General features: G+C 38.1%; 1 protein-coding gene across 4 annotated transcripts in view; it reads right to left on the reverse strand.

The window, feature by feature from the left end:
* The window catches only part of LOC139936263 (E3 ubiquitin-protein ligase SH3RF1-like), a 46,296-nt gene that overhangs the window by 22,005 nt on the left and 2,192 nt on the right, over positions 1 to 22,099 (reverse strand). For all 4 annotated transcript variants that reach the window (XR_011785926.1, XM_071931056.1, XM_071931055.1 and 1 more), the window contains exons 3-4: positions 3,971 to 4,032; positions 2,708 to 2,954 (exon numbers count right to left, since the gene is read on the reverse strand). Coding sequence is in view for 3 of the 4 variants with exons in the window: in XM_071931056.1 (XP_071787157.1) it covers positions 2,708 to 2,954; positions 3,971 to 4,032 (309 nt within the window). In the remaining variant the exon portion in view is untranslated. The remainder of the gene's footprint in view (positions 1 to 2,707; positions 2,955 to 3,970; positions 4,033 to 22,099) is intronic.

The raw sequence follows: 22,099 nt of genomic DNA on the forward strand, positions 1-22,099 counted from the left end.
CATTGTGTTGACATCAAAAGACGTCATCACCCATGATGAGTCTTGGTAGTGCCATTTTGTGAGGAGGATTCCCTGTGCAGTGTGGATTCAGGCAACGCACACCTTATCTTTACATGCAATTTGACAGACAGTAGCTGAGTGTGACGTCAAAGCAAGAGATCTATTATGTTTATGTTGCAACTCTGACCATCTATAGGTAGATTTTTTTATACACATTTGGAATTCAGAGTGCAGGACAGTTTTTTTTTCCACGGCTTAGGCTAATTGGCTTAGGCTCCGTCAGTTATTTAGGAAACATGAACTTTCCTTATGGGGCTTCAATGTATGCACTTCACAAGCGTCTGCAAATTTCAATGAATGGTTATCACATGCACTTACAAAGTTACATATATAGAAAACAGACTGGGCGGTATTCTTTTGTCCGTCACAAAGAAAATTAGATTATTTCCGCTCATAACTCTTTCAATAAAAATGTACCCCAATCCACTCACATGGAACATAAATTACGAGCGGTACATGAACATGTAACCACAAAACGGTACACTACCCCAGCCTTGATGGTCCATAATTTACATGTAAGTGCACATAGCGTGCAAAGTTAGTTGTGGCAGTTGAAAACTACATTAACTGCATTACAAATGGTAATCACATTACAAGCCGCAGTCCCTAAAGGACTCTCAAAATTAAACAAGTGTGACAAGGTTCGACAGGCCATGAAATATTGACTTGTAATTAACTCAACGAAGAACCTGGTTGAGCGCAAGAAGCGTCCGAAACAAAGCACTGTGTTTTGCAGTGCAAGGATAATGAATTAGTGTATGTTTGTAGGTTCATGTGTTTCTATGCTAAGTTCACAACAAGGGCACTCTCATTGACCCCTAAATTAAAGGTCAAAAAAAGTCTCATTTTTTAATTCGCAAGAGGAAATTCCACGTTTCAAATTACCCACAGGGACAGTAAATGCTGTTGTGCCTAATGGTTTTGCTGTGGTGCCCTTTGCAAAGTTCCAATCCAAATTTGGAAGTGCCCCCCTTACAAGAGAAAATTGTTGTTTTTTGTGCCCCTTCCAAGGCGAAGTTCAAGGCCTGAAGTTATGAAATTTAATTACAAGTTCCACCAAATTTTGCCCTCATACATGAAGATGTGCCCTACAGATCAATCCGACAAACAAAATTGGTAGGGCCCTCTATTGAAAAATTAACAACTGCGTTGTCTTTTTATGCATAGTGTAGGCACTGAAGACACCGCAGCAAATGGAGCGCGGTGCTGGATTGGTGTATACTATTGAGGAGAAACTGCCATGCTCTGACAAGAACGTTAGAGAACCTATAAAAAAAAACAAGTCTACCCAGCAAGTAGATACACACTTGGTGTTATGGCAAACCTAATATCTAAGAACGATTTACCAGGCCTGAAGATAATGATGTGACGCTGGCATCAACATTATGGAGTGTTGGAATACGAGGTATTTTCAAAATCGTCCAATCATTTATTTATTAGATTAACTGCTGTTACTTCAAGTCCATATCATCGTAAAAAAATGTGGTTGGATGTTCCGGTCCAAAGCAGGCCAAGCGTGACGGACTGAAAAGAGAAGGCCCCTGGTCTTCCCCGTCATGGGCACCAGTCAACCCCGCTGATTCCCATCTTTCATGGGAGCCAGATGGCGTCCGAATGGCAAGGCCACAACATATCATGAGGATGGGAATCATTGGTAAGCTTGTGTCTGACACTGACAGGAAGATGCGGGGGGAGGACGAGGATGAATCTAGACCAGCTGGGATGTATTTCCATAGCGCCAATGAACTGTTATCATAACCATTACAATGATCTCTAGTCTCCCATCATATGAGTATGTGTGAACAGGCAGAAACCGCTAGGGAAAAAAACTCCATTTATACTGCAGTATTAAAACATAATAGTTTGTTCTTATGTAGCGCATAGTAGATAGATCACGGCCCTTAAATATTATTATCTCTGTTCGTCGGGCATATTTTTAGACCATTCCTCTAACTTTCTCAACTTCCTCAGATATAAACAACCCTAATTCAGACAGGCACTCCGGAGTCGCGCCACACAAAATTCTGAGTTTGACGTCTGAAACAGTTAAGAGCGACTGTACGCGCTAGAAGTTGAAAGATCGATTGTTGCAGACGTTCTAAACGACTCTGGAGCGCCTTGATTTCAGACATTGATCTTGTCATAAGATCGAGTCAATGTATGTTAAGTTCGCCTGTCTGAAACCAAAATCTATTTGGGTCAACCTAGAGTGGCTCCTAACCTATTTGGTTCGCCGCAACTCTGGCACACCTGTCTGAAAGGGGGGTGTAAGCTGCTTAAATCAACCATTGTAGATTTGTTCCCCAAATTGAAGCCCTGAAATATAACAATATCAAATATTATTTATAGATACCTAGGACAGTTTCTCCATTTCGAGTGGTTGAGAGGACATCACGTGGGGGTGTTTAAACGGATGATATAACCACTACCAGAAGCGTTTAAACATAGTTAGCCTATGTGTGGCCCCAGAACTAGCATAAGGAATATGCATGTTGACGCCATAACCTTATTCACTACTTTGTATTTTAACCAAACAAGCCAAATTTTCAAGAACCAGGCCTTGTCGGGTTTAAACCACTAGTTTAAAACCTCTTCACAACACACTGATTCCCTTAATTTACGAAGGCTAAGGGTAGTTGAGAATCACCTTAGTAAATGTAAGGCAGTCCTTCTCCTCTCTCTCGTTGACCTCAAAGTCATAGAGGGCCTTGCACTGAGGTGGGTCAGGAGGCAGTGGGGTTAGCACCTGTACATAGCTGGCCGGGAAGAATCCAATCTGCTCTGCGTTACCCATGAGTAACTGCTCTGCGGTACTCATGACTACCCCTTGGTACCAGTTATCATCAATCCGCTTGTGGAGTAGGATGATGTCAGACTTGTTGAAAGACAGGTCCCTGGAACAGAATAATGTCAAAGTATAAATACAAAGTGTAAACGACTTGAGCACATGTTTTTTGTGAATATTTGTAGCATTACTCTTGATATCAATAGCATGTGGAGCTTATTCATTGATGGCTCTATTTAACTTTTACCAAACAATTGCGGTAACCTGCCTAAAGGGTTTGGGTACTTTTTGTACAACACAGAACACAAAAGTGTTTAAAAATAATGATGGTAGACATGGTGTGGTGCTGTTATATTTGAAAAATTAGTCAAATAATTCCAATAAAATAATTTTCGCCTCATAGGGACAAATATTACTTAAGCATGTCCTGGCTCTCCATAAAAACATTCTTCTGTGATTTGTTCATTCTTTTTCTCAAAAACGTGATGACCAATGAAGCTGTAACATCTACATGTATAGTACATAATACATCTTCATTCATTTTGAATAGGGATTCATGTCATGGCCCCAAAAAAATTTATCTAGAAAAGGAAAAAAAAAACATTGAACTGAAAAGAGCAAATCATTTTTTGAAACAGTTGATCCATTACTCTTTATAGCAAGTGCCGCTGTTTTATTGACATATCTATTTCTTTTTCCCCTAACAATTCTGATAAACTGCTAATAAGAGGACGCTTAAAGGGTTTATACCTTTGGCAACTTCTTGAAAAATAAATGGCTATAAAAATGTGGTTTAAGAAAGAGAGAGGGATTTGAAACATTTCAGTCTGAGAAACGTTTCTGCATGAAACAAATCTCAGATTGTGCTTTCCAATTCAATCACAGATTCTTCATCTGTGTTTGTTTAATATTGCAGAAGTTTGTTGTTACAGGTGTACATTGTATTTTAGCACTCTGATCTCATGTAAGAGTACTATTTTTATTATTATTAAATGCTTACAGACAGCAACATTCTTTCGCACTTGGGACGTGCCCAACTTTTGCAACGCCCCTTATAATAATATAAAAGTCGTTTTTGTATATTATGTTGATAAAAAAGAAGTACGCTGTAACAGGTGAACTCACCCATGCTCTTGCGCTTCATATTTATACAGGGCCATAGCACAAGGTTGGTTCTGTATAGAATTCTGCAAGAAAACAAAACAAAAATACCAACATTACAAACTATTGGAGGGTATACCAGTAGCCAAATAATGGGCCTCAGTCCAACAGAATCATGCAGTTGGATTTTGGTGGGTTTGGTGGTTTGGGTTAATGTTATGTTACAGTAGGAAAAGCTGATTTTCTTTTTTTAATTTGAATTTTTAAAAGTTTCCGGCCAAAATTATCAAGGAGGAGAAAGTGTTACTTAAAAGGACAAGGGATATTTGTTTCCAACCAACAGCTCTAAACACTTATGATGAACTTTGCAAAAACAAAATACAATTGTAGTTCAATTTTACACACATACACAACAGTGGATTAAGACTAAAATTGTAGCTGTATTTTAAACTCAGTCTGCCACTCTAAAGGGAAAACAACTTCACTTTAAGCTGGTCAGTGTCTGTGGCTTACTGCCAGGTAATTTATGGTCCCTGGTATACAACAACTTATTTGTAATTTTGTTTTATTGAATGTAAAACTAGGCCGGACAGAGCAATCAAAATACCCATTTCAGCCATTTAAAAAAGAAAACCACCACAATAACTTTCAAAAAGTCAGGATTATCCGATCCATTTGTTCGGAATCAGAGGGCTTTGACCTTCACCCGACCCCATTTCTAACTATTTATGGCTGCTAACAATAGGCCCCCCCCCCTCGGCTTCATCCAGTCCGCTAAGATATTAACCCCCTAAAAAAAAGGCCCCCTGTCATTTGTAAAAATACCCTGTGGGTGGGTCACAGATTTTAACAAATACTTATTAAATCGGAAAAGTGGTGATCTAGCGATCAAGTGCAGCCAATTTTGGAGGTTATTTATTTTGTTTGGAGGGGGAAAAGTCTGTCTGATTTGGCTTGGAGTTGATGACCAACAGCTGTGCTGCTATCAAATTAATGGTTGGAGGGGGGGGGGCACTCAGGCTTGTACTTGACCTAAAACCAAGTTTGGAGTCAAAAGCATGCAGAGTCCAAGTGAAAATTGTATGACTTAAAGTAGGTTGAAATCCACAGGCACTTTTCAGAGGTCGGGTCTGAGACATTGTTAGATTTCTCAGAACGAATTTACCCTGAGAGCATGCTCAGAGTGATGAGTGTGAATTCAGAAATACTTTGCGACTGGTTTCTCCCCATGGACAAGCAAGCCGATGTCGGGCGGATATGCATGAACTGCAGGTTGATTTGGATTTAAGATCAAATTCACACAAAATCTGAAAAACCAAGATTGTTTTGTGCAGTACGAGCTTTTCAAACCCAAAATAAAGATCTAGTAAACACTACTCCGAGGACCTCATATCAATTCAGTATGCTTTGGCCAAGGTTGAAAAGATTTGGGTCAAGAATGCCCCCCCCCCCCCCCCAGTTTCTCAAAATCCTGGGGAAGGAGGACCTTGATCGGGATATGAAGATTTATTTATTATTAGAGTGTTCATCTGACTAATATATTATTATAAATTCAAAAGAAAAGGACCTCAACAAACATTTAATTTCTTCTTCCATAATCTTAAAACTGACTATAATACCCATGCTACATTTTAAAAAACAGTTTATCATTCTCAAGTACAGCCCCAGATTAGGTTTTGAACTTCACTCTTGAATGAGCACAGCAATTTGCCTCTGGTAAGGGGAACTTCAATGGGGAAATGCAAGTTTGTATTGGAACCTTGCAGAGGGCACCACAGAAAAAGCACACCGCCCCACGGAGCAACTATTGTAGGGGCCAAGTGTTATTACGAGGCCAGGGCCAAATTTCATAATTCCTGTAAGCACCAAAAATTTGCTAAGCAAAAAAAGTATGGCTTAACAAAACAGGTTACCAGCCAGAATAACACTAAGCTTACATTGTTGTGACTGATGCCCCACTCCATTTTTGATTAGCAAAGAAATTTGTCAAGCAGTATTATCTGCTCTAAACAGCTTTATGAAATTTGGCCCTGACAATGTTTGTACATGTATAGTATACATGTACATTTGTATACGTATCCCATGATGTACATGGAGTCCGTCTTTATTTTTTGTCTCAACTCAATTGTCTCTCTTGCCTGGCTTGGAATTTTTTCCCAAGTGCATGAGTGTTTCCAAACAAAAGTGTTCAATTACTGCATATGGGAAACTGTCCTGGCAGGATTCTGTTCCACCTTGACACAGCCAGCCTGCCTGCCCTACATACTGTACATGAACTATTGACACTGTAGACTACCTGTCTATGACAACACCCAGGTTTTAGTTCACACATCATGTCTACTTTGAAGTTCACTTCACATCTAGTCTAGGAGTCACGACCCACAGAAGCTGACTACTGCATTCTAAATACACACGACAGTTGGGAAGGGCTGGCATTAAAGTGTGTGTCATGGAGTTGGTGTAATATCAATCATGGAGATGCTTTGACAGCAGACAAATTTGCCCAATGTAAAACAGTTGTTCTTACCAGAAAAAAAGTTACAAAATTATGTTATTGTGTACTTATTTCAATTGGTGTCATTTTTATTTATTTTGCTAAGCAGAAATTATTTACCACTCCCATATCATGTGAAAATATGTAAGATAATATTGAATAATGTTGGTTTTTCTTTCATTTAAAATAATGTACCAGAACTGGGACTGGAAGGGAAGACTAGTCAGGTTCTCGTTGACAAGAATTTCAGAGCTCATTTAATTTGAAATTAGGAACAAAAAATGTTTTGTTAGTGTTCTTGTACAGAGTAAAGGACAATACCAGGTCCAGAACTGGCCAACATTTGCATCTTGCAATCATCGAGATTCTGTACAAAAATCGGGGAGATGTTTAGAGTTGCATTTAATAATAGGGAAACAGTTTAAATTATCAAGGACATTCTCAAATTTGTTCATCAGAACATGGAAAGATTGGTTTATCTTCTCTCTTCAGTATCAGTAGAGTTGACAGCTCTGCCTTTAAGGCAGTGGACACTATTGGTAATTACTCAAAATAATTATTGGCATAAAACATCACTTGGTAACAAGTAATGGGGAGCTGTTGACAGTATAAAACATTGTGAGAAACGGCTCCCTCTGAAGTGACGTAGTTTTCGAGAAAGAAGTAATTTTCCACGAATTTGATTTCGAGACCTCAAGTTTAGAATTTGAGGTCTCGAAATCAAGCATTGAAAGCACACAACTTTGTGTGACAAGGATGTTTTTTCTTTCATTATTATCTCGCAACTTCGACGACCGATTGAGCTCAAATTTTCACAGGTTGGTTATTTTATGTATATGTTGAGATACAACAAGTGAAAATACTGGTCTTTGACAATTACCAATAGTGTCCAGTGTCTTTAAGTCTACAGTTCAAGGCATGATCTAAGCACCTTTCCATTTCCAAGCACCGTGCACTTTCAAGCCCGTGAGTCTCCCGACATGAAACATAATAAGCCCGCCTCTGAATCCCAATGACCACATTTTTATCTGGCTCATTACCTACAAAGAGTGTAGCCTTACCATGCCCATGCAAATCTTGGGGTGTTACTTTACATTTTACAGCTGACACAGGCAGAGGAGGGAGTGTGATGTGCATGTGTATACGCAAGGCTTTCCAAGGGTTAAAAGCAACATGCCACAAAGTGACCTGTGAAAGTTCAGGCTGCCTGGTTGAGGTCTTTGCACTCCACCCACTCTACTCCAGTATGTGATGAAACCCTGTGTAATCTGTGTGGTTTGACGAAACCAAATCCAGACCTTGTGCCTGACAAAACGAATCAGCTACACTTCTTGTCTTTGCACAGTTACACTGCGTGTCTCTCAGTTACACACTTCTTGATTTTACACAACTGCATCTTATCTTTAAAGTTACACTTCTTCCATTACAGTTACCCTTTTTGTCTTTACACACTTTGAAACATTATGATGTCTTTACACAATTACACTTGTCTTGTCTTTACTTTACACTCACACTTTTTGCCTTCAGTAGGGCATCACATTTTCTGTACACGTTTACATTTCTTTACTTTTGTTTACAAAGGATAGGCCTATTGCTTGTCTTTGTACGTAGTGCAGCACCACATATTGTGAATATGATCTGTGCTTTTTAGATGGACAACTTTGGTAAAAAACGTTCATTCAAACAGACCCAGTCCATTGTATCAGAAATAGAATAAACCAAGAATGCATTCATACAAATTTGCCATTTTGAAATGGAAACTTGTGTGATATCAATACAGAGACACTGAACCATTTCCATTGTATAGCACATATCAAAAGCCCCACAAAATGTATCAGTTTCTACTCAACAATCAACAATATGCAACTCAATATTTTAGCATTCGGATTGCACAAAAAAATGCTCAACCCTCTAAACCCTTTTTTGAAAAGAAAAAAAATTGTCTGATGTTTCAACCCAAGCAGAATCTTTCTGGTAGCTAGCTAATTCTTTTTTTCATAAACAAAAAAACTTGACAAAATGCTTCTACGGAGAACACCAATAGTTCAAATGCATCTGGAGTTATCCCTGACTTAGAATATTTATATTTGGACATCTCTGCGGTGATCACTTTAAACTAAAAATTAAAATATGTGGAGGACTGTTGATGACATTTGCAAGCCAGAATCTCCCCTTCAAGTAAGGTCAGCAAGTGGAAAAAATGTAACAGACTTATTCAAGCGTTCCTTATTTAATATGGTTCAGGTCATGTAGAAATAGTGTTCAAAACTACCACAGTGCGGTTTTTGCGACAACAAATCCTGTTTATGACGTTTGCAAGCCTGAATCTCCCCTTCAAAAAATATCAGCAAGTGAACAAAAATGTAACACACTTATTCAAGCGTTCCTAAATTATGATGTAGAAATAATATTCCAAATGTTCATTGTGGTTTCACTACAACAATCCCTGTGGTCGCCCTGAAATTATTTAAAATTCACCCACCGTGAAACCAGAAACGGGACAACATTCCTGATAAACACTTCGGAAATCCTCTTTAGGCAACCAATAATTCCATTATAAATTGGGGGAAATAAGAACCAGGGATGCCGAAAACCACATTTGAGGAATGCAGGGGTTCTTTTTCTTGGAGGATTTTCTGCATAAAATGGAGGGAGTGTCAACCATCAGGACTCAATTAAATTGTTCAGGGTTGGCACTTTCCAGGATGGAGGTGACTTGACTGCTGGTAGCTCAGCTTGTGGTAAAAGCAATAGCATCTTAAAGGGAAGGTAAATCTCTGGTATTCAATCTTAAAATCAACAACAATAAAAACTTACTTGGTAAGAAGTACAGTGGCTTACGAAAGTATAATGCATTTTGAGAATATTTCATTTCAAAGAAACGTGTACATATGGAAAAAAATTATAAGTTTCTATCGACCAAAATTTGAATTAGAGAAACAGTACTGTCCACCCAGAAACCTTTCTCAGATTGTGTAGATTAAAACTACAAATTATTCTTCAAACATGGCCGTAAACCTCTCCAGATTTTCAGCGCTTCCTCAAAAACGCTACCACCTTTTGAAATGAACATTTCACAGGTTATTTTCATTGTAATGTATAAATTTGTATATGATAAAAACGGTGGAAAGTTTCGAAACAACCAAAGGTAGTAGTAGGCCTATAAGTACCCTTTAAAGTTTTTAAAAAGAGATTGTGTTACATGCACACATGGAACAGTTTCATTCAGCAACATTGCATTTCAAAAAAAAGGGAAACAGCCATACAACTTTGTAAAGTGTTTTTCAATTATCTGGGACACAAAAGAAAAAAGAAAGAGGAAACCGGCTGAAAGATTTCCAGCCTGAATTCTTGATAAAAACTTTCTTTGCACCATCTTGAAATCACGAGGTTTGGAGTGAATTAAAAATTTTCTATTGGGTATTTGACTCTCTCTTTAAAGCGTCTTGCCTTGACCGCCAGTGAACCAAGAAGTGCCTTGGATCAGGGGTCGGTTACAATTTACAGGCCTGTATGCTTTGTTTTTGAAAGGGCAAGGGCACCAAGACCCAGGGCATTTTCTCTTTGAGGAAACTGTAATTTTCTACTTGAGCATTTCAAGGGCACGAAGGCATTTTCTTCTTGAGGAAATTGTAAATTTCTACCAAGGCAATGACAAGGGGGCAAGGAGGCAATTGCCTTTGTTGCCTCTGTGAAGTATCAGGCCTGAGTTATCATAAGACTACTTTATCATGGGTCCTTCCTTAGCCCGGTGTGAAAAAGCAGCCCTCTAGGATGAAGTATTCAACTCAAGTTTCAATCTAGAAATTGGACAGAGAGCCTGGTGGTAACAAGAACTTCTTATTTTCTGCTAGGAAGTTTCATGTTTTTTGTTTGGGATTTTAGGCATTGCATGGTGAGGTATCAATTTAGGCCCTATTTGTTTTGCGGTAACACCATGTACATACATGTATGTATCTAGTTTACTGGGGAGTTCTTCTTGAAAACTTGTCTTGCTTTATATTACACTACCGTGGAGTAGATTTTTAGAAATTCCGGAGACTTTTCTACAACTGCCGTAAAATCTACTCTGTGGTAGTAGAATATAAAGCCAGACAAGTTCTCAAAAAGAACATAATCTATCCACCAAATATGTTTTTTGTTTTGTTATTGGTTTCTAGAAGTTTAAAATCTTGTCCAGGGGAAGGGGGTTCAGTTTAGTTTACACGTATTACCGTTATTGCCCAAAGCACAAGAATAGCACAAGAATATGACACGTTGTACATAAGGGAAACCTCGGACAAGCATGATACAAGTACAGGTCCACTAAATTTGGACCTAAGAGATGTTAAATTTGCATTGGGGATAAAGAATATTAATTTAGTTTTTTTTACCCATACACCGATGTGTGTTAGCACTGTATACTCGGTACTTTCCCGAGTCCTGTGAAAAAATATCACAGGCATTGTTACTCGAGTGGGATTCGAACCCACGACCATTGCAATTCTAGAGCAGTGTCTTACCCACTAGACAACTGAGGTTGCCCGGTAGCTAGAGGCAGTTCAAATTGGGACCATTGCTCGCACATCTGGAAAAAAATAGAATATAACTGATACAGGTAGAATCTATCCAACCAGAATAAGTACAAACATCTGCTTCCCTGCGATGATCAAATGCGGAAAAAATATTTCTGAAAAGTATTTTAGAATTATAGCGAATCCAATTTCACCTTGACACCACATGTGGGGAAGATTCACTTATAGACAACCAAGTAACTGTGTACAAAAAGCACGGGAAAAAGTAGCTGTTCCAAATAATTTACAGACTTGGGAGTTGATGCATAAAGTACAAGTGTGGCGTGCAGCTACAATAATTCAGAATTCAGTGAGGGTAATTACAGTCGCTGATCTTTCAGTACAGTAACAAATGCATGTCAGGAGAGCTGTTGCCCCCATAAGCCAGATAATGAAATGGCCATCTGTCGGTGTTTTCCCTGTCTGACTCAAGTACAACGAGAAGAGGGAGGGGGGAGAGGATGGGGTCCAGTTTCACATGGTTTCACTCTACTGTTTCACTGACTTCTCCACCTGAGAATTCACTCTTGTCTGACATTATCAGGATGGTTGATTGTATTTTTTTTTTCTGATTAAAGAGATCAGGGTTTACTCCAGTAATTTTCAAAAACTGTGGGGCTTTCTAAATTTATGGAGGTTTAGTCGAAGGACCCTGACTTGAAAACAAGGTCTTTGGAATGTTTTCTACTTGGTGTTTATCTTGGTTCTAAAAAGCCATATTGTGCAATATGATGTTTTTTGTGAAATAAAAAAACACATTTTCATTTTGTTTTGTGCAATATGATGTTTTTTTTGTGAAATAAAAAAACACATTTTCATTTTGTTTTGTTTGCGTATCTGCCGAAATTGACATGTATCAGCAAGCAATTTGCACGTATCGACACGCAATTTGCTTGATCGGCAGGCAATTTTCGCATATTGCCCGGATTACACTACATGCAGCTTGTGCATGGAGAAAACCCTGGAGATACCAAAACCAAAGATGATCTACAGTACATGGTAATGCTCTTACGTAGTCATGCTACGTGTAGCTTCATGAAGAGAGAACCCAGGTGTCTCCTAAAACCTAAATCTTCACCACGCAAACCTCCAAATCATTTTCAAAACACGATACACAACAATAGCAGTCTACACACTTGAGTCAGACTAAATTGCACTGTGTTCCTTGCTTCCATCCCCCTCCAGTCCATGGAAAGGGTCCTAACTAGTGCCTATGGTCAGAGGCAGATGGCTTCATCAAGGTTAACAGATTTCAAGTTATGACTTCTGAAAGGTTTAGCCTTGGGAGTGTATTAAGGGTTCTCTTTCATGATGCTGATAAATTACCCACATGAGTAGTATTTTCAAAGGTCATGTGGGGTTTAACTCTTTTCAGTAAGATTGCCTCATGATTAGCTTTTCATGTGGCTTTTATGCCGTGCACTGACTTAAGAATTAAACCAGATGGTACAACAATAGCAATCAGACTTTTTGTGAAATTTCTTTTTGTTCATGTTATGATGGAAAGTTGGGTTGTTTTGCAAACTGAGTTTAAGATCCCAGGGTCTGAAGATGGTTGGTCAGAACTAAAGAGGCCTCCATACTGATTCTGTTTGTGCAAGAAGTCTGTAGCTTTCGACCATTGTCCTGCACAAATGCATAGCCTGCAATCATCATTGAACTGGGCAGACAAAATGTCAAGTGATAAACCCTAGGGGAAACTGACTTGGTAAATTTATAAAAACTTTTGGGTTGAACAAGGACAAATTTACTAGAGTAGGGCTTGAACCTGTAACCTATGGATTAACATGCTGGCACTCTACCAACTTTAGCTACATCTATGTAGCAATAATTTTGGAAGTCTACCTATTATTTGTAAATAGATTTGTTGGGGGGTTGGGAGGGGATAAGGAGGGGGGTTGCCAGTCAGAAGCTATTCAAGCCATTTCTGCCGTGTCGCTAGGGATCACATGCAAGTTTATGATAGAACCTGAGCAGTGGCGGCAGATAAGGGGATAACACTTTTAATTTAATGTTTTTTTTTAATGGGATAACAATTTGAAAGGTTTTGAGAATCTTGGGCCTATGCCTACACCTGCGTACAGTATTCCCGGCATTGTGAGTAATAATCTAATATCATGGCATTACAAGTGCCACCAAGTCTGACCATGGCCATGGATCAGACTACATGTACCTCCATGATCAGAGGCATGCATGGTCTGATCATGGAGGTAGCCTGATCCAGTGTTTCTTCAATACTAACCATCTAGGTAAAAACATACACTGAACCAGTCAGGGTGGGGGTACCATGGTACGTAGGGATAACAAAAAAGCCACAACAATTAAGACTCTTCAGTTCAGTGCAGATGCACTGGCAACTGGGACTATCCCCTGCCTGCACACCCCTCCCCTCCCCCCCCCCAAGAGCCTTTTTAGAAGCCAGACTGTCTAGCCTTAATCCTGTTTACCCCTGGATTGCCTGCAAGGTAAAAGTGATCCCTGAGCCTCGTCAACAAACATGGGGTGGTAGTGCACTGCTCTCCCACTCCATAGGACAACAATAATGAAATTCACCAAGCTTCAGGTAAATGGGGGTTCATAGTGGTCCCATTCAAAAAAATGTACATAAATATATTGAAAATGCTATCTGCAGTCTCTTGGGAAATTCAAACCGGAACAGGGGCTGCTTTTACCCAAAGAGCTAAGATTGATCTTAACTGCAAATCAATCGTACATGTAGTTGCTAAGTAAAGTGTGATGTCAAAATACAAATCACTATGGTAATACTGACAATTCGTCACTATGGTAATACTGACAATTTGTCACTATGGTATCACTGACAATTTGTCACTATGGTATCACTGAAAATTTGTCACTATGGTATCACTGACAATTTGTCACTATGGTATCACTGACAATTTGTATTATATGATGAATTTAATTGCTTTGTGAAAACGGCCCCTGAATCCAACCTGTACTTCCATCAGTGAGTGATGATTCAACCTTCAACTTTAAACATGTACTGAGATGTACATGTACATGCTGTTTTATTCCTCTCATTCCTCCGATGAAAGGATCTACAACTCTCAGTGGCCAAAATATGAATTGATGTTTTGGATAAATTGCATGTTTTGCTGGACAAGCAACAAATAAATAATGGTAATTACCTTGAAAAATCTGTGTGAAATTTGTATTTGGTATAAAGAAGGATATGGTACTAAAGAATCTGCTGTCAACAGTTAATATTATAAATGATGTTTATTGGTTACAACTGCTAGGGGGGTCGGGTATAATTTTCTAAATATTTCAGAGAAGAAATAAATTTGTAAGCAATTTGTAACGGGTCACTAGTCTTGTTTGTAGGTCCTTGTATTCGATGGCACTCATAAAATGTGCATGACTGCACATTATGGGACATTTTCACCGATAGTGTAAATGCAGCTAAACCAATAATAACAATTTAGAAATGTACCATTGCTGCACAGGTTTTTTTTCTTCCATCGTTTCTACATGTAAAGCACACATTTTGTACAAAAGTTTTGTAAGTGAATTCCCAGTTTGATACTTCACAGAGGCAATCGAGGCATTTGCCCCTAAATGCCCTTGACAAGTATTCCTGTATGAACTCATATTTCTCACTGCTTGTCATAATCATAAAGAAGAAGAGTCCTTTACTCAGAGTTGTAGGATTCGAGTCCAGGACTTGGACTTGAGTCAATCGTCTTGAGTCACAATTCCAGTGACTCGGATTCAACCATCAATACCATGACTCGGACTTCCAAGAGGACGAGTCATACATTTTCACCAAAAACCGGACTTTTCTTAAATCCTACTAAAAACAATTCCGATGATCCGATCATCGTGCACACAGAGGAATATTAGCGCTCAACAAAAAGTATCCAACCTGGATATCCACATGACCATTTCGAGGCTGGGAAGAATTATTTAGTCTGGTCCCTTTTGGAGGACTGTAATTATCAGTGTGCTTGAACACAGGGTACTAATGATAAAAAGATGGCCATGAGTTGGAACCCCCCCCCCTGAATCAAACAATCATGGTGCTTGACTCGTCCCAATAAAGAAGCTGTACAAAATGTTGACTGTAGTCAAAACATTTTGTTCACAAGTTTTCTCAACCATACTTTAAATGATGACTATTATTACACTGATCTCTATGAGCATGTCAATCAACACTTCATTGATTGCAACACTGTGTCCTTCCACCCAGTGCACAAAATTCTAAGAATGTGTCCTTAAAATAATGAAACACAATTCAGGAATGCAGGTGTCCTTACAAACTGACATTACACAACCAAATTATGATGGAGTGGGATGGACAGGTAAGCATTCATTGCAGGTCGTTTGTCCATGAAAAAAACCTGTTTTTTGGAGTGACAATTGTCTGTATGCAAAGAAATTACTCCAATTGTTAAAGGAGATTTTACAGTAAACAATTTCTGTTTTAAACACACAAAACAATATTAAAAAAGAAAATCAAATTGAATATCTCAAATTACAAATGTAGGCATGCAGGGTGAGGTAAAGGAACGATACAGTTGATACCAGGGCTGCTGTCTACACAAAAATCACCACAAAAATGAGTTGTAACTGGCATTTGGCCGGTGCACAGCTATTTAAGGCCATTATACACTTCCTGATCAGAAACAAAAAAAGTTCACAGATTTACAAATAATTTACAGGGTTTACAGAAGGTAATGGTGAAAGACTTCTCTTGAAATATTAGTCCATGAAATGCTTTATCTTTTGAGAAAACAGTAAAACAATTTAAATTCTCGCCAGCAAGAATTACAGATTTAATTTAAACACATGTCATGACACGGCGAAACGCACGGAAACAAGAGTGGGTTTTCCCGTTATTTTCTCCCGACTCCGATGACTGATTGAGCCTAAATTTTCACAGGTTTGTTGTTTTATATATAAGTTGTGATACACAAAGTGTGGGACTTGGACATTACTGTTTACCGAAAGTGTATAATGGCTTTAACAAAGGGAGCACGATGAGGCAAATACTTTATGTGGTCTTAAACTCAATTCTAACCCCATCACATGCCCACATTCGTTTTCTGAAAAAGCACTTAGTGTATTCAAGCTCAGTGCTGTAACATCATACATGTATTAGTGTAAGGCAAAACTTCATAACTGTCTTTTCAATTGGGATTAGTTTAGCGTCTGCGGCCTTGAGAATGTGCTTAGATCATTCAGCGAGGGTTTTGATTGCCTGAAATACACTTCAATGTAATGTCAAGTTGTCAAACTCAATTCATCAATAATACCTTTGATGTCAAGATATGAGGGCAAAGGCCCTGGGGTAAAATGTTAAGAAATGTTAAGCCCTGTTCAGCGATGTTGAGTCAGGAAAAAAATTATTCCAAATGATTTTTATCGCTTTCAAAAGCATGAGCCAATTTTTTTTCGATGAGAAAAAACTTTTGATGGATTATTTTTTACTTTGTACCCACGTTGAAGGCACTTGACACTTAATATGTAGGTAATAACTCAAAATATATATTACATGTAGCATAAAAATTTACTTGGTAATTAGCAACAGAGAGCTTGTGACAGTACAAAATTGTGAGAAACTACTCCCATTGGTAATTTAGTTTTTGAGAAAGAGGTAATTTCTCACAAAAATATTTAAATCTGAGGAAGACTTCAGACCTGAAGCCTTCCTCAGGCATCTGATAGCATATAAACTTGTGCAACAACTTGTCTTTCATTATTTTCTTGCATCGGCCAATTGAGCTCAATTTTTCACAAATTTGTTATTTTGTGTTGGGATACACCAAGTTTAAAATACTGGTTTTTGACAATTACCAAACATGTCCAGACCAGTGCACTGCAACTTTTAAAACTATTTACAGTTTGGTTCATAGCCTTTGTGTATTTGATTGTATACAAGTATGTTTTGTTTTGCTTTATTGTGGATTGCGCTTATTATTTATTTAGTAATAATAAAAACCATAGCTCCTTGACCTGAATATCAACCAGTGTATGGTTTGGGATTAGAGTTAATCCTGCATGAAAATAATAATAATCACAAAACAGTGAAATATTATGCATGTATGACTTTGAAAGCATGACACCCTTCGGAAAGGGAGTTATGAATTTACGCCCAGCTTTTACTTATTGGATTACTATTTTGGTTGTCGTTTCTAAATATCGTGGGAAGTGAACATTTTCTTACCATAAACCAACCTATAGTTATGTTTTGGCAAAACCAACAGTAGATTGTTTAACCCATAATAATAATGAAAGAAAAAACACCTTGTCACACGAAGTTGTGTGCTTTCAGATGCTTGATTTTGAGACTTCAAATTCTAAACTTGAGGTCTCAAAATCAAATTCGTGGAAAATTACTTCTTTCTCGAAAACTACTTTACCTCAGAGTGAGCCATTTCTCACAGTGTTTTATACTATCAACCTCTCCCCATTACTGTTACCAAATCAGGTTTTGATGATAATAATTATTTTGAGTAATTACCAATAGTGTCCACTGCCTTTAACAGGGGTCCACTAACCAAAAGCCAGTTAAAACACCGGAGAACCAATCACATTTAACTTTTAGACCTCTGGGTGGCTAGTTAAAAATTCACTTCTGTAGAACTTCAAGAGCTCTGGGTGGCAAATGTAGTTAGTGAATAGGCACACTGTTACTGGTCAGGCTGGCTAAGTCACTGAAAGAGTGCAAACCCTGTGATTTGTTTCCCAATTTTGTTTTGTCTTATGATACTTCAGTGGGCAAGGCATTTCTTGAGAGCAGTGACTAGACAATTATGTAGGCCTCAACCTCAAAGTTAAATCATGAAACAGATCATAATATAGCATTAATTTCAAATTTCACGCAACTGAAGGACACTTAATCTGCACACAAATCTGCTACATTAATTGGGAATTATGGGAACTTGCATAATACAAAGCAACTGCCTCTGAGGTCTGAACTTAGCATTGGTGCCCCTTCAAATTAAAGTATTTCCTAAAGTTCATAGATTTACAAATAACTTACAGGGTTTACCGAAGGTAATGGTGAAAGACTTCTCGTGAAATATTATTCCATAAATGCTTTAGTTTTTGAGAAAACATTAAAACAATTATCAATTCTCGTTGTCGAGAATTACGGATTTATTTTAAACACATGTCATGACACGGCGAAACGTGTTGAAACAAGGGTGGGTTTTCCCCGTTATTTTCTACCGACTCCGATGACCGATTGAGCCTAAATTATCACAGGTTGTTATTTTGTATATAAGTTGTGACACACGAAGTGTGGGGCCTTGGACAATACTGTTTACCGAAAGTGTCCAATGGCTTTAAAGTTTGTCTAAACTCCAATAATAATCAGAAATTTCATAAACTTTGTGCCTCGGCAGCTTGCTTTAGGCACACTACAACAAACAAACTTATTACATGTTTCACATTTTGTAAAAAGAAAAATATTAATTTCATTGATCCTCTTACAAATTTTTTATCTGATGAAACTAAAATCCTAAGTCTACCAATACACAAACTTAAAGCCAAATCCTCAGCAAATAAGCAAAGTTTGTACACTTCTTGGTAATGACTAAACTTTCTGTTCAAAGCTAACAAAGCAAATGTGTGAAAAAACCTCATTATAACTTATTTATCCTAATCTCGCAGATTTTGGTTTTATCCCATTATATCTTTACACAAAGCAACAGCTCTCAGCTTCACCTCATAATAAAAACTACCCAAACAAATCTCTCTCAAAAAAGTAATATATTTTTTCAACAGATGTCACGCTAATTCTTTTATTCCATTTATGCCTGGAGCAAATTTCTGGAAAAGGTTGAAACTGAATCTGTTCTCATTCTTTACCCCCTGAAATAAAATTGTAGGTGGAGGAAAAAAATACTAAAATAAATTGCAACCCTTTGAACAATTTATATTTCTGCAGGGAAGCTAAAGGACGTGTCGTTTCACATTGAATGAAAAATGGTCTGAAGAAAGCAAATCTGATTAAGTCCAATGGGTTCTGACATTGCAACAGGACACGTATGCAAAACATGCTGGCTCACTTTCAAAGGAGAAGTGATGGGAAAATCACCATTGAGTCGCCAAGTGGGAAAATCACCATTGAGTCGTCAAGTAGGGAAATCACCAATGAGTAAAGAAAGCTACCAATAACAGAACAGCCCTCTTATGCTTTCAAAATAATAATAACCTCCTCCCGAAATGATCAACAAAGTATTTGTTGAAAATTCGAAGTTTTGAATGAGGTAATCTTAAGATCATGATCTTTTCTTGATGTAAATTAATCTCTTTCTGGATGATAGTACACAGGCCTAAAAATAACCAATGACACCACAGCAATTGCCGTGGTGCCCTGTGCTTTTGCTCTGGTGCCCTGTGAGAGGTTCCTGTACAAACTGACATTTTCCTCATAGGGTGCCCTACTTACTATAATAATAATAATAATAATTTGGGGAGCTAATCGTCCTTACTCGCAGCTAAGAGCTGAATTGCGAAGGACGCGGCTACAACGTGTTCGAGAAGCAGGCATGCAAGGGCGCAATCAGCTGCCAGCCACATCAACCCATTATGACCACGGAGTACAGCCAAGATCGAAAGTGTTTGATTTTTTTCTGAGGGAGGAAAACCGAATAGTATGGAAAACCCTCGTGCCACAGCAGAGAACCAACGCACAACTCAACTCACATATGACCCCGACCGGGAATCGAACCGGGGTCACCTTGGTGAGAGGCGAGCGCTTTACACACAAGCCAACCGTGCCAGCGTGTACTAGAGGGACATAGCTGTGCCCCTTCCAAGAGTGAAGTAAAATGCCAAGTATAATTGAATGCTAAATTTTGGCATCAACACTTGGTCACTGCTAGTCTTTTTTGGTGATGGTTATAAACAGTAGAATCAGTTGAGTCAAATTTTAAGACTATCAACCCTGTAGTTCTTTTCAATAAGAATCCTTCACATGTGCACCTTATCACCACAAGTATTTTAACAACTCAAAACAGAACCCTATTACTGAGAGAAAGGATCTCGCCATCATCAGCCTTCCATATTGCTGGATAGAATGTCCCTACATACCCCCAGGCATAGCAAGAAATACCAGCTTGCTATTCTAGATCAGTCACCTATCCCTGGCTACCATACCATTATGGATTTCAGGGAAATCAGCTTGTCTGTGGAGCCATTGTGTCTTGTGGTTTAGATTGTAGGATAAAGACAGCATTTTCCTGAAACATTTTAAGGGACTGGCCAAAAGGACCAGCTTGCTTGTCATTTTGAGTAGTCCACCACATTTTTCACTACTCCATAATCCAAGAAGTAAGGATCCTAGCTTTTCAACGCTGAACTTACCAGCCTGACCACTTGGAGTGGATTCTAACTGGTCCTCGAGTGATTTAACTGGCTTTGTGGACCACTGTTTTAAAGCCCGTACAAGGGAGAACTCTGAGTGGTATCCTACACTGTAGATCAACTAAAACTACTGGCACTAAATTGAAGTGTTGTACCACTAAATCAGGGATGATATTTGAGAAATGTGGACATTCCTAAAAAATGGCTTGTGGGCCTGGGCTCCCGCTTAAAATTCTAGACTCAAAGTTTTTTATCAGGAAATTTACATGTAGGTTACATGCCTACAAAACAAACCCTTCTCTTGGTGAACATTTGCCTCCAGGTCACTTTACTGGAAATACAAAAAGGACCATGAAAATGACATAAATCACAAAGTCTGAGGGGAAAAATGATGCCCATAAATCACAAAATTTGTAATAATAAAATTAACTGTCCCCACTTCACAAACTCATTGAGGTAGGATAAACGACAAAAATATACACCCCTTTCCACAAAAAACCACAAAACTCTAACACTGAACAAAACATCCAGCCCAACCCTCCTAAAATAAAAACTATCCCATCCCTTCCTGGTGTTATGACTTTAACAATGCATGACAAATTGTTTGATTTTCTGAAAAGAAAACTTACTCCTACATTCAAGTTTTCAACAATCTATAACCATACAAAGAATCATTGGCACTTCATAAAAATGGGTCACATTAAAAAAAATAAAAAAAATAACTGGGTTTCAATGTTTATGGGAAGGGGATTGGGGTCTCATGTATTTTATTATAAATATGGAGACAATCATTCAAAATAGATCTTCTACATGGTGTACACCCCAAATGTCTTATGTTTATTGTCTTTTTAGTCTTATTTGTCTTGGCTTTTTCCCCTCTGTTTTTGAGGAATAAAATTTTTGTTTTTAGCAACACTGAGACCAAATACAGTTTTCTTACACAGTATACATGTAGACAGTTTTAAGTCCTCAAAAACATACATAAAAGAAGGAGCTGTCATCACCAGCAATCGTTTTGTTTATTTTTTCCCGTCCACATGTACCAATCACGAGTGGTACTTTTATGAACCACCTTATGAACCACAAAAGAATGAATGATGAAGGGGGTCCAGCCACACACCATATCTCCAGGCTAACCACATACACACAAGATGTATGCCACTATTGTCTGCTTAAAAAACTACAACAGTGATTGCATTTACAGCAACAAGAGGTGGGACCCGAATCAGCAGAAAATACCTGGAAAATCAAACTTCTTTTTAAAAAGAAAATTGCGCAAAACTCTCTTTTCTTTGGCAATGATTTCATTTGTTTAGAAGAATAAGAAGCATTCAAGTAGAGCATTGATACTTTCATTCAAAAGGTCAGGGATTGGATAATCACAAAACCACAGAACTGAATACGAATTGGGAAGCACGTGTGCCTGACAAAGAAAACAAAACAATGACAAACCGAACCAGCCACATGACTGATTTCTGATTCACCAACAGAAAAATCCAAACGCCCGAAGGAAGAATAAAAACCAATCATCACCAAATTGGAGGTCTATCCATACATATAGGTTTATCAAGGCTGAAATTTTGAAATGTTTTACAAACTTGTGACCATTCCTACTAAAAGTTTATAATTTAATATTTGTATTCATCTGAGGTTTGATAAGGACAAAACAAAATTAATAATACAAAAAATCTATAAGATCATCTATAATAAAAAATTATCATTATAGTTAACAATTTCACATGCATGCCGTTCAACAGTAGGAATTATTAGTTG

This window comes from Asterias amurensis, chromosome 4 (assembly GCF_032118995.1).
Source record: "Asterias amurensis chromosome 4, ASM3211899v1".
Taxonomy (NCBI): Eukaryota; Metazoa; Echinodermata; class Asteroidea; order Forcipulatida; family Asteriidae; genus Asterias; species Asterias amurensis.